General features: G+C 40.1%; 2 protein-coding genes across 2 annotated transcripts in view; both read left to right on the top strand.

Moving 5' to 3' along the window:
* Nucleotides 1–12999, top strand: part of GRIN3A (glutamate ionotropic receptor NMDA type subunit 3A) — a 176580-nt gene that overhangs the window by 150504 nt on the left and 13077 nt on the right. The gene's annotated exons all lie outside the window — the stretch shown is intronic.
* On the top strand, nucleotides 273–3639 carry PPP3R2 (protein phosphatase 3 regulatory subunit B, beta). The gene has a single exon (XM_003260304.3). It carries the CDS (start codon nucleotides 338–340, stop codon nucleotides 857–859), a length of 522 nt encoding a protein of 173 aa, XP_003260352.3. The 5' UTR covers nucleotides 273–337; the 3' UTR covers nucleotides 860–3639.

Below are 12999 nucleotides of genomic sequence, written 5' to 3' on the forward strand. Positions count from 1 at the left end.
GTACAAGGAGTTTGAGAGAAGGAAAAAGAGAAGGGGCAGCCCAGCTTTCCACCTCTGCCTCTCCTGGGCACCCCCAGGCTCCATTCTCTCCTCCCTATATCCCTGCCCAGAAAGCACCCACCTCCCCTTCCGTCCCCTTTTCCCTCCTTCTTTCCCTCCTCTTTCTGCTCCCTCTCTGACTTGCCGACCCTCCCTCGCTCCCCTGTCCTTTTGCTCGACCAGGGCCCCCGGGAGCCCTCTACCCCCACCCCATGGCCCAACCGTCGGGGCACGCGCCCTGCCCGAGCCCACCGCCCCTGCTCCCTCCTCCGACCCTGTAAGCCGTGGCCGTTGCCAGATGTCCACAATGGGAAACGAGGCCAGTTACCCGGCGGAGATGTGCTCCCACTTTGACAATGATGAAATTAAAAGGCTGGGCAGGAGGTTTAAGAAGTTGGACTTGGACAAATCAGGGTCTCTGAGCGTGGAGGAGTTCATGTCCCTGCCGGAGCTGCGCCACAACCCATTGGTGCGGCGAGTGATCGACGTCTTCGACACCGACGGTGATGGAGAAGTGGACTTCAAGGAATTCATCCTGGGGACCTCCCAGTTCAGCGTCAAGGGCGACGAGGAGCAGAAGTTGAGGTTTGCGTTCAGCATTTACGACATGGATAAAGATGGCTATATTTCCAACGGGGAGCTCTTCCAGGTGCTGAAGATGATGGTGGGCAACAACCTGATGGACTGGCAGCTCCAGCAGCTGGTCGACAAAACCATCATCATCCTGGACAAGGATGGTGATGGGAAGATATCCTTTGAGGAATTCAGTGCTGTGGTCAGAGACCTGGAGATCCACAAGAAGCTGGTCCTCATCGTGTGAGCCTTTTTCTTACAAGCACCACCCAACAAATTCTGCGTTCTTCCTTCTCTTTCAAGATTTGCTCAAGACGTCCAACTGTCTTTCTGACTTATCTGGAAGTATTTATTGTGAAGCCATATGTCCTAACAGGAGCTTCATCACCAACTCAGTGCTATTAATTCTCCTTCTCTGAATGACTCAGTGTACCCTATAGGGGGAAGAGCAAGTCAAATGAACATAGTGGGGAAAGAAAAGGAAATGGCTTTTATAAACATCTTTTTCTTTGTTTTGATTCAAAGACCAAACTAGAACTTTAAAAGTTCAAAAATAAGAAAATATACATTTTTGCTGTTATTTCTCATCATTTTGTATATGGGAGGAAATTTATAATTTGCATGGGTGTTAGGTGAACTGTTTTCATTTGCTTGTGTTCGGATATCTTGCCAGATTGTTAACTTCCTATTGTAGCAACAGGGACAAATATGTTTGTCTTTGCTGGGCATCTTGTAATCACTTTTCTTGGGGGACAGAATCCCATCTTTTCCTTCGGCAGATGGCAGCCCCATTCCCCACAATGCATCCAGAAATTGCTGTGCATGTTTGAGGCGTAGGAGTTCATTTGGCCTCCTCCTGACTCATTGCTCCAGCTCCTGAACAGAAACTAGCTTCAGGGCTCTTATAGGAAATGCTAAGCCTGGACTAAGTGCCCAGCTCAGCCGTCATCCTCATTAGCAGTGAGTTTCCTGGGTTGGCATCCCACACCAGCATTAACTCCAGTGAAGGGGACCTCCAGCTAAATAGGGCAAGGAAAGTGTTCTCCTATAAAGTGCTCTTACCTCCGACACTGGTCCCTACCCCCAGGTGGAGAGAATGGGACATTTAGTTAGTTGTCCCATGGAGAAGAGGCAGTAAAGATTCAGACTGCAGTGGAATCTCCCTAGGATGCCGAAGTGGCATTATGTCTGTTGCTGAGAGATGCAGAGACTGACAATTGTGTCTCCACAGCAGAGGTGGATGCTGGCTACACTAGCTATGCTGATTTTGAAAATCAGATCTGAGGCCTAGCAGAGAAACTGAGAGCTCTCTCATTCCAGGAAGCCTTTTCCCTAGTGGAACATTCAGCGTAGAAGTCCTCACACCCTAATAGATCTCCACCATTGGGTGAGCTGGAGCCTGTGGTTCCGGGGGAGATCCAGAATGCATGTGTCTCTTCCCACTCATTTATGTCATGTTGGTAGCTTTAGATCAGCCATGGTGAGAAAAGAACAAAAGCTTTTAGTTGTTTTTGTTTTGTTTTGGAGAACTGGTTTACCAGTAAATACATCACTGCCTGTACCCCAAATGTTACCAGCTCCCTGAGGTCCCACATACTATTGTTAGTTCTCAGAGCATGAACTGTCCTCAGAAGAGCAGGGCTAGGACTTGCCCCAGCATCTGCAGCTCCACACCAATCCTCTTTCTCACAGAGAACCACTTCCCATATAAGATGCTTAAGGCTCTCAAAACAGCAGAACAATGAAACATACTCTCCCTACACTTGCTTAGCCAAGGGATACCACTCAGGTAATTTTTTTCAGGACATGGAAGATCTATTGAGATTTACCACTATTTTATTTGGAAGAAGCTGGCAACTGGTCTTGATCAAAAATAGAAAAAAAAAAGTCCACAAATTTAATCACTTGTAGGGAACCCATCTATCAAGGCACCCTACCATATACTTTTTTATTTAATAGATTACTTAGAAACCACAAAAATAGGAATCCTTACCCCTTCAATTCCTGTTCAACCCTAAAAATTGTGATAAATGCTCCCAACCCCGTGGTGATCAGGGTTATGCACTGTTCAAAGATTCAGACACACCTGGGTTTGGATTCAGTTGCAACTGGGTTGTTATCACACTCACTTCTTTTAGCTGTGTGAGCATGAATAATTTACTTAGCCTCTCTGTGTCTTTCCACCTAATTAAAAAGAGGATCCATCCCAGGGTTATTTTGAGGATTCAAAAAGGCATGCAACACACCTGGAGCACAATTCCACTTTCATTCAACTAATTCCCTTCCCTTCCCCCTTCCTCCCCTTCTACAAGATCAATATGTAAAGGAGACATGAGGCTTACTGGTTGCTTTTGAACACTTACTTAGTTCTTAGCTACAGCCACTCTAAAATTAACTGGACAATAGTGTACAGCCCATGTCCAAGCCCAGAGAGAAAACAATGGAAACAATTTCAAGGTCCTCACCACTCCTTCATTTGCAGAGGGGACAACAGACTTTCTGACTTGAGAACTGGAGAATTTTTAAAAGAAAATCTCTATTCCAGCCCAAACTATTTAACTTTTTGTGGAGGAATTTTACATGGAGAAAGTGAGCACATGTCATGCTAGCCAAGAGGACATTATTGTCATTAAAGAGAGACATTATTTATATACCCTGCAATGTGCACATTAAAATATGGAAATTTTAAAATTATGACCAAGAGTTTGAAACATATTGGATTACATGCTCACATTTAACAAAGAGAGGAAATGTATTTCGGTTTCTGGAGTGGCTGGAATTTACAAGCTAACTGTTCAATAAATCTACTCAAGATAATTACCTAAGGCTTTGTGGCAATGACCTTGAACTGAGAGCCTGTATCTGGATTTAGCACTGGAAAGGTCTAACAGGATATTTGGGTTAAAAGAATCACATTTATTCCCAAATCAGAATGTTTTGTTTTTCCTGTCAGTTAATTGCCAGTTGCCAACAAATCTAGTTCTATACAGTTTCTTGGGATGATGATAATAAACATTTATTGAGCAATTGTCCCATAACTTTTGATATAACCTTTGTTATACATATCATTTAATCATCATAACAACACTTTGAGTCTGGTGCCATTATTTCAGCGTTAGATGATGCCATGTAGAGATCTAGAATCTTCTCCAAAGTCGCCCAGCTGGTAAGTGGCAAAGCATGGATTTGAACCAGGCTTTCTGACCCCAAATCCTGAGCTTTATTTCTACCTCTCTGCATTTATCTTATTTTTATAGCTCCTATATCTACCTGTTACAAATTATTTATTATAGTCTTAACCATGTAATCAAATCAAGCCTCAGTTTTCATAAATGATGAAACTGAAGCCCAAAGAGGTAAACTACTCGTCAAAGAACAAGCAGCCTCCACCTCTTTGGTTCTATGCATTGCAATGAAACAGATATGTTAGACAAGACAGTTTTAAACCATGTTCCACCTTTGGCTCATCTTGAGAAACAGGTGACAATATTTAGATTAAACCAATAACACAGGCCAATATTCTCTGAGGCTATAGAGATCAGTCACAATATGTTGTTATGAATCCTATATTGATGGATTGTGTTGCAATCCCCAGACCATATGTTGCAATCCCCAGACCACTAGACACTCTTTTTGAAACAGAGAAAAAAATATGGCCTCAGCAAATTCAATTTAGCTTTGGTGTATATTCTATCATGCTTTAGAAACATTCTCAAGGAAAAAATATCTTCCAGACATTTTTGTTAATTACAAATTCCTAAGCCACTGTCTGAGGAACAGTATGAATTTTTTAAATGAAGACAATTTTTTATTTAAAAAAAATTACAAATTCCATTCTCCACTTATACTACTGATTCTTTTTCTCTGTTAAGAGACAGAGTAGGTAGTTGGTCTGCTATGGTGTTATATCTATTTTGAATACTTTGAGCAAGAGGAGGCTTGGATGTTTTTAAAAACAGAGTGTCAGCCAGGCGCGGTGGCTCATGCCTGTAATCCCAGCACTTTGGGAGGCTGAGGCAGGCAGATCACAAGGTCAGGAAATCGAGACCAGCCTAGCCAACATGGTGAAACCCCATCTTTACTAAAAATACAAAAATTAGCTGGGCGTGGTGGCACGTGCCTGTAATCCCAGCTACTCAGAAGGCTGAGGCAGGAGAATTGCTTGAACCAAGGAGACAGAGGTTGCAGTGAACCGAGATCACACCACTGCACTCCAGCCTGGGTGACAGAGCGAGACTCTGTCTCAAAAAAAACAAAAAAAAACAGAGTGTCATTATGGTAGAGGAACAAGGCCACTAGACTGAGAATCAGACTGGACTCCTCTGCCGCTGTGTCAACTACCATACCTACCCCAGTAGCCAATGACTGTGAACTATAAATCATGAATCATCAGGAATTAGCTGATTCATAATGAAAAATTATAACACTGAAGGGTCACCACAGTAGCAATAAAGCTGTGTAGATCAGAAGACAGTCTGACCACTCACGGGCTAACTCTGACTCTAAATGTTTGCTTTTGTTGTTACTGGTTTTACATGGTGTTTGTTCTCACAATGCTTTTTAAAAATTACGAATATTTTAAAAATCTGAAGATTTTAAATAAAAACCTAAATTACTACAAAGAAATGCAGGTCACTCTAATATGGAGGTAGCCTTTTATTGACTAAGGAGTCTCTGAAATATTGAGATGAAATTAAGAGTTTCAGTGAAGAAAAATTAACATAGTTACACTCTTTGGCACAGAAGTTCAAAACGGACTGAAGTGTTCACTATTTTTCAAAAATATAACACTGGACACAAAATATTTATCCCTACAATCAATATTTTCTAATGCCTGAAAAAGTAGAAAAATGTACAATAATCAAAATAAGTATAGTTGTGTAAAACTTCAAACTTTTATATAATAAAATATAACGAAACAAAGAAAACAAGAAAACATAAAAAAGGAGAAACATAACATGTTAGCAAAAAGGTTAGCAGTTTTTAAAAAAAAAAAGCCTCACTGTGTCTGACATGCATAAATAAATATGCAAAAAAGTCATTATATGATTCATTCAAAAGGAGATAGGTAAAACAAACATGGAAAAATAGCCTTGCTAATTCAATAAATACAAATTACCATTTTAAAACAGGAAAAATGATTCATTATAAAACAGAATTGGCAAAAATAGAAGCCTTCTAGGCATTGCAGTATCTTTGGTGGCACTGAGAGTGGCTTCCACCCTTTTTATGGGTCATTTTACACATCACAAATCATCAGAACAGTTGTATCCTTTGACCAGGTAATCTCACTCATTGCAATATATATCTCAAAGAAATAAAAATATCTTAAAATGCTATACATGGCCAGGCACGGTGGCTCATGTCTTTAATCCCAGCACTTTGGGAGGCCGAGGCAGGTGGATCGCTTGAGGTCAGGAGTTCAAGACCAGCCTGACCAACATGCTGAAACCCCACCTCTACTAAAAAAATACAAAAATCAGCTGGGAGTGGTGGCACATGCCTTTAGTCCCAGCTACTTGGGAGGTGGAGGCAGGAGAATCATTTGAACCCGAAAGGTGGGGGTTGCAGTGAGTCAAGATCTCTCCACTACATTCTGCCCTGGGAGACAGAGTGAAACTCCATCTCAAAACAAGAAAAAAAAAATGCTATACACAAAATTTTTATTGTAGCAATATTTGTCGTATATACAATAGATTATAATATTTAAAAAATTAAACATCTACGGTGGGGGAGTACTCAAGTCAATTATAACAAAAACAATAGGTGATAGTATTAGGCCACTAAAGTTAATAAATAAAATAATATTTAGAAAATAATATTTTTAGAAATAATATTAAAATAGTTTATTATGTTAGAAAATAAGTTCTTTTAAAAGCATAATGCAAACTTATTATATCCTATGTTTAGAACTCTGAAAAATATGTGTGCATATGGTCATTCTTCAGAAGAGAAAATGGAGAATTGAAAGTAATTGTTTTACAGTACAAGGATTATGGGTAATCTCACATTTAGTTTTTAAAAATATTTTTCTGAGTCGTTTTAATAATAAATTTTTCAAAAAACTGCACAACAGAGCTAATGTGGCAAATTAAGTACCATTTCAACCCTAAAAGATGGTCGCCCAAGCTTAGAAGAGATGGCAGCTCAAGAATCCCAAGAAACAGGGAGAGAGAAGCATCTTCGCAGCAACATGGGCAGCGCCATGTTGATGAGCCACTAAGCAGTTTCCAGGTTAGAGGAATGCAGAGAGTTCTGTCAAAATCCTTGTTTATCCAAATGTGTGAGCACTACTCACTTAGGCTTATGCACTGTCTCCCTGGATTTTGTGTTGATAAATTATCTCCTCTTCTGTTTCTTTTGTTAAGTGTGATCTTTCACAATGTCTTGGTTAATGAGAAAATTCCAGGTTCTCTGAATGAATCTCTTTTTTCTCCCTCTTCATGATTCTTGTTAAATATATGTTTTAATTCCAAATGATTGCACTGCACAATCTTACCTAACTCTCTTCAACCAGACTCTCTCCCCTGGGAAACTCTGTCTTTGGTACATCTGGAGCCCACATTTCATGTGGATATCATTCTCCTACTTCTCCCCAACAAGGGGCCATATGCATAGGCACAGCAATGAGTCTGCCAAGTTCTTTTGAGCAACTAACTACTCTTCTGGGCAAAATAATCAGGAGGCAATAAATAAACAAATAAATAAATAAATAAAATAAAATAAAATAGATACCAGGTCTTCAAAATTAGAAATAGTATTTGCTTCTTCCTTATCCTGCTTCCAAGCATCTATGAGTCATCCATATTTCAGAAGCACCATAGCCTTTTTCTTTTCCTTACCTCTCATTAAAATCGTTATTCCTCCCCCTGCCACCAGCTCTCTTATTAAGGAAAAAAATTTTTGAACATCAGCATTTGGCTGTGCAGATCCAGAGAGGAGATGATACAAAGCTTGGTGCATTAGGTCACTGAAAAATACAGTTATTTTCCCAGGTTCTTGCAGTCATTTTGCTCTGGAGAAAAATATTTAATAGGGAATGTCAGAGTAAATGTAATTGTTACTTTTCAGACGTGTGCTTTTTATTTTTTATTGAACTTACTATATACTAGGCTGCTGGAGACAGGCAAAAGCAACACAGCCTTACCCTGTCAGAGAAGACTTCCTAAAACAGGCTCCACCCATTCATTTCTGAGATCTGCATCAGGATACAGTCTATCTCAAAAGAAGTTATATTCACACCTTGGAGCTAGAGGACCTTAATCCTTTAAACAGTACATATATTGAATCAGATTATTTGGTTGCAAGCAACAGATTTTTTTTTTTTTTTTGAGATGGAGTCTTGCTCTGTTGCCCAGGCTGGATTGCAGTGGTGCAATTTCAGCTCACTGCAGCCTCTGCCTCCCGGATTCAAGCAATTCTCCTGCCTCAGCCTCCCAAGTAGCTGGGGCTACAGGTATGTGCCACCATGCCTGGCTAATTTTTGTATTTTTAGTAGAGACATGGTTTCACCATGTTGGTCAGGCTGGTCTCAAACTCCTGACCTCAGGTGATCCACTTGCCTCGGCCTCCCAAAGTGCTAGGATTACAGGCATGAGCCACTGCACCCGGTTGCAACAGATTTTTAAACTTAAGCAAAAACCTATCAAAAGAATAATGGGAAAGCTCAATGTTTTGAAGTAAGAAAGAGAGTAACAGATGAAGCCTCGAACCACAGCACTCCAAGGATGCTAGTGCAGGAACTAGGGGACTATGTCTTTGGGGCACTGACATTGGAAATGACTCATCTCCAAACACCTTTGATAGCCAGTGTTTCTGCTTCAGATTCACACTGGCTGGCCTTGAGTCCCATGCTTTGCCTGGTGAACAGGGAGCAGGGAGTCTGTGATTGGTAGATACACCAAAACCACATGAAGCAGGAAGAGGGCAGTTCCCCAAAGAAAGGATCCTAAGAAAACAAAATCAATACATTCCTCCTGAAATTTTTGTATTCAGTTTCCAATGTTTTACTTCAGTAATTTAAAAAATTTTTTGTCCCAGTTTCAACAGTAGGTCCCTAGATTGGTGAATATTAGCATGATCAGGTCAGGCTAGCAACACTGGGCCTTGTTTCCTCTCCTTTTAATTGAGAATGTCCATCTCCACCCTTCTGTCTTAAAGAACTGTTCTAGGAAGCTTCTGTGATATAATGAGACTGTTTGGGATCGGGGGTGGGGGGAATTATGCAAATTTATTTTATACAAAAAAAATCCTAGTTTTCATATGCTTTCATTCATTCATTTAAAAAATATTCACAGTGCTGGGCACTGTTCTAAGCAATTAGAGTATGTACCGAGCAAAATGGACAAAAGTGCTGCCCTCCTGTAGCTTACATTCTACTTTGGTGGGGAAATAGGCAATAAACAAATAAACACATATTATGTCAGGAGAGAAATAAAGCAAAGGAAGAGAGATAGAATGTATCTGAAAGAGGAGGGAAGGAGGAAGAGAATTTGCCTTTTTAAGCACAGTGATTAGAGTAAACTTCATGGATAGGTGACATTTGAGAAGAAACCTAAAGAAAGTGAGGGAAGGAGAAATATTGATTCCTGGCAGAAGAGTTTATAGGCACAAACAGAAAATGAAAAGACCCTCAAGTGGCAAGTTGCTCAACAGATTTAAGGAACAATAAGGAAGCCCAAGTGGCTGAGCAAAGTCAACCAGTGAGAGAGAAGAAGGATATGAGGAAATAGATCTTGTAAGGCCTCGTAGCCCATTGCAAGGACTCTGAATTTACTCTGCAAGAGACAGAAAACCATCACCAGGCGCTGAGCACAGGAGTGACATGACAGTCATTCTCACTGCTGTGAAGAAGACAGAAGGGGTTAGGGAAAACAACTAGCAGGCTGTCTCAATAATCTATGTGAGGTGAGAGGGAATGGTGGCTTGCATCAGGGTGGTTGGTGGAGGTGGTGGGATGTTGAATTCTGGATATACTTTGAAGGTATTATTTAAAACTCACATTGGAATGGAAAATCCACTATCATCTGCCTGTGAACACAAGAGAAAATGTTTCAATTGTGTCTGAGTCTGAGTGACAAGATATACAGCTGCCTTTGTAATTCAGCGGTTCCTCCCCTAGGATCACATTGTTTAAATGTGCTATGCATATGTGCATCTTCCCACCATATTTGCAGATACACAGGGTAATGGGATGCTAGAGAAAGACAGGAATCAAAGGTGGTTCTAAGGTTTTTTTCCCTGCGTCATGGCAAGGATGGAGGTTCATTGATATGAGAAAGACTGGGCAAGCAGCAGGTTTCAGAGGGAAAATTAGGAGTTTGCTTTTAATGTGTTATCTTTGAAATGTCTATTCATTACCTAAGTAAAGAGGCAGAGTAGGAAGTTAGGACAGAAAAGCCCCCAACTCTTGGGAGTCATTGACATCTGGGTGGTATTTAAAGCTGACTCTGAATGAGAACATGAGTGTAGCTGAAAAACTGAAAGCATGCCTATGTTTACAGTCAGAAAGATGAAGAAGAAAAGCAAAAGAGACTAAGGTACAACAAAGGGAGAGAAGTATCACAAAAACAAAGTTAAGAAACTATACCAAAGAAGATGGAGTAATCAATGGCATCCAAGCTGCCGATACATGAATAAGGTGAAAACTGACCATTAGATTTGGCAATATAGAGGCCATTTTTTACTTTTACAGGAATTGTTTGACAGGTGATGGGAGGGGACAAAAGTCTGACTGAAGAGGGTCTAAGGGAGAATGGGAGAAAAGGAATTAGAAGCAATGAGTATAGACAACACTCTAGAAAACCAGATAAATCAGGTGGTTGCTATGTGCTGGGAGGTGTGGAATGGGCACAAGGAAGGATTAGCTGCATAGATCTTGATTAGTAACATCAAAAACAAATGATGAGTGAAACACTCTATCTGCATTTCTTGCTAGAGACTTGAGAACTAGTCCCTAATCGAGCCAGCTGTCAGATGTTTCAAGTGACGACATCTGAACAAAATACAAAGCAGGGTTTGGGCAAAAACAAAGTTTATAATCTTATCCTCTACATGTTACTGATCTTGTCAGAGACCACACCTGTGATAGCACAAACATCTCCTTTTATCTGAATTCGGTCCGTTCCAAGAAATGTGTTGGCTAGTAAATTTTTAGATGGTGGAAGCCCTTTCCATTATTTCAAATGGAAAAAATAATAAAGTATTCCCATCTCATCCAAAAATCTCAAGCAGTTTCCCTAAATTCTCTAAAACACTCTTAGGCACCTATAGGTATTTAATATCTAATGCATAATGTATGGATATGTGACAATCTACCAAGAATTTCTGCATAATATAAGACATTTAAAACATTAGTTTTATAATGCATAATTAGTTGCTATTCCTGGATGCAACATGCCGAGTACAGTATCAGATACAAACTATGTTTTTTCTTCACAGTGTAGTAAATATATACTAACATAAATTAATACTAAAATTCTAAAGAAATATAATGAATATAAATAACATTTAGAAAAATGAAATACATAAGCAAGGCAATTTTTTGAATGATTACTTACCAGTTAAAGAGTTGCCTAAGTGAGATGGGGTGGGCTAGACTAAGTTTGTGAAGGACCAAGTGGAGCAATAAATGCCTGAGATTTGTCCCTGGCTAAGTCCTGGGACAAGCTGGGTGCAGTGGCTCACACCTGTATTCCCAGCAATTTGGGAGGCTGAGGCGGGTGGATTACCTAAGGTCGGGAGTTCAAGCCTGGCTAATATGGTGACACCCTGTCTCTACTAAAAATACAAAAATTAGCTGGGTGTGGTAATGCATGCCTGTAATCCCAGCTACTTGGGAGGCTGAGGCATGAGAATTGCTTGAACCTGGGAGGCAGAGGTTGCAGTGAGCCGAGATTGTACCACTGCACTCTAGTCTGAGCCTCAGAGTGAGACTCTGTCTCAAAAAATCAAATCAAATCAATCAATCCTGTGTCAGCCTTCTCTCCTTGGCCCTTGAGTCTCTGGAAGTGTGTGGCTATGAGCTAGCAAATGAAGCTGCAGCTGAAGCAATGGGATAAAGGGGGGGGAAAACAACCTCAAAACATATGTTTGTTTGCATTCTTTTTGCATTCATTTACATGGCTCTTGACAGCATGAGACTGGACTTCTGCTTGCATTTCTGAATGTGCTACCACTCAAGTCACTTGCAGCTGCAATTATCATTTTGTCTGCATCACCTCAATGTATTTTAAATATTTGATATTGAATATTCATAACTCCTTTTCTTCCTCTGACCAGTAATGAGTATCGAGTTGAGCAGTTTTTTACTAGAAAGAAAGTTTTCACTTGATAATATGGGGAAGATGCACATATGCATAGCACAGTTAAACAATGTGATCCTAGGGGAGGAACCGCTGAATTACAAAGGCAGCTGTATATCTTGTCACTCAGACTCAGACACAATTCAAACATTTTCTCTTGTGTTCACAGGCAGATGATAGTGGATTTTCCATTCCAATGTGAGTTTTCAATAAAAAATTTTGATAGTTGTTATGGTGAATAGTGAGGATTCAACTAGAAAAGGATACCTATAAATGGCGATTGCTTGAGAAGCATTGCAGGCTTTGGCATCAGACAGTCCTGGATCCGCAGCCTGGATCCCGACTTAGTAGCTTGCATGATCTTGGGTAAGTAAGGTTATTAACCCCTATGAACCTCTGCTTTCTCAAATGTGAAATAAGGATAATAACACTTAACTTACAGGGTAATTATAAGATCATAATACAGGTATATTTTATCTGGTATATGTATTAAATGCCAAATTTAAAAACAATAACTACTTCTGTTAGTCTATTAGCATGTGGGTATAAACGACAGAAGTTTAAAGAAAAAAATGTGTAATATAAACAATACGGCCTATTTGTTATTGAGGTACTAAGAGAAAAATAAGACTAATTATTGTTATGCACAAGAAAACAGAGGGAGCCATGTCCATAAAGGCAAGATGACTCATTGAGAGTTACATCTTTCCTCCTCATCTTGGCAGTATCTTATAAAAAAGCAGTGCCCATCTGCTCGGAGTTTAACTGAATGTTTGATGATATTACAGTCCAAACTAAATTCTCCCAGTCTGTTCTTAATCCACAGCAATAACTCACTGAATCTTTCATATTATAGCCATATCCTGTACACATTAAAATAGGTCTAGGTCAAGGACTATTTTCAGACACATTTGTATGTACTTTCTGCATGTCAGGTTTACATAACTAGTCACCATTTGCACACAGAGATGTCCCAGGAAAATCCCTAGTACCTCTGAAGCCCTTGGGGTCCAATGTGCTTCCCTACCAAACCCTTTCCCAGACCAGCATTCCTTGTTTCCTAGGCCTGGGCTTCGGCCTGCAT

The sequence above is a fragment of the Nomascus leucogenys genome, chromosome 1a, assembly GCF_006542625.1.
Source record: "Nomascus leucogenys isolate Asia chromosome 1a, Asia_NLE_v1, whole genome shotgun sequence".
Taxonomy (NCBI): Eukaryota; Metazoa; Chordata; class Mammalia; order Primates; family Hylobatidae; genus Nomascus; species Nomascus leucogenys.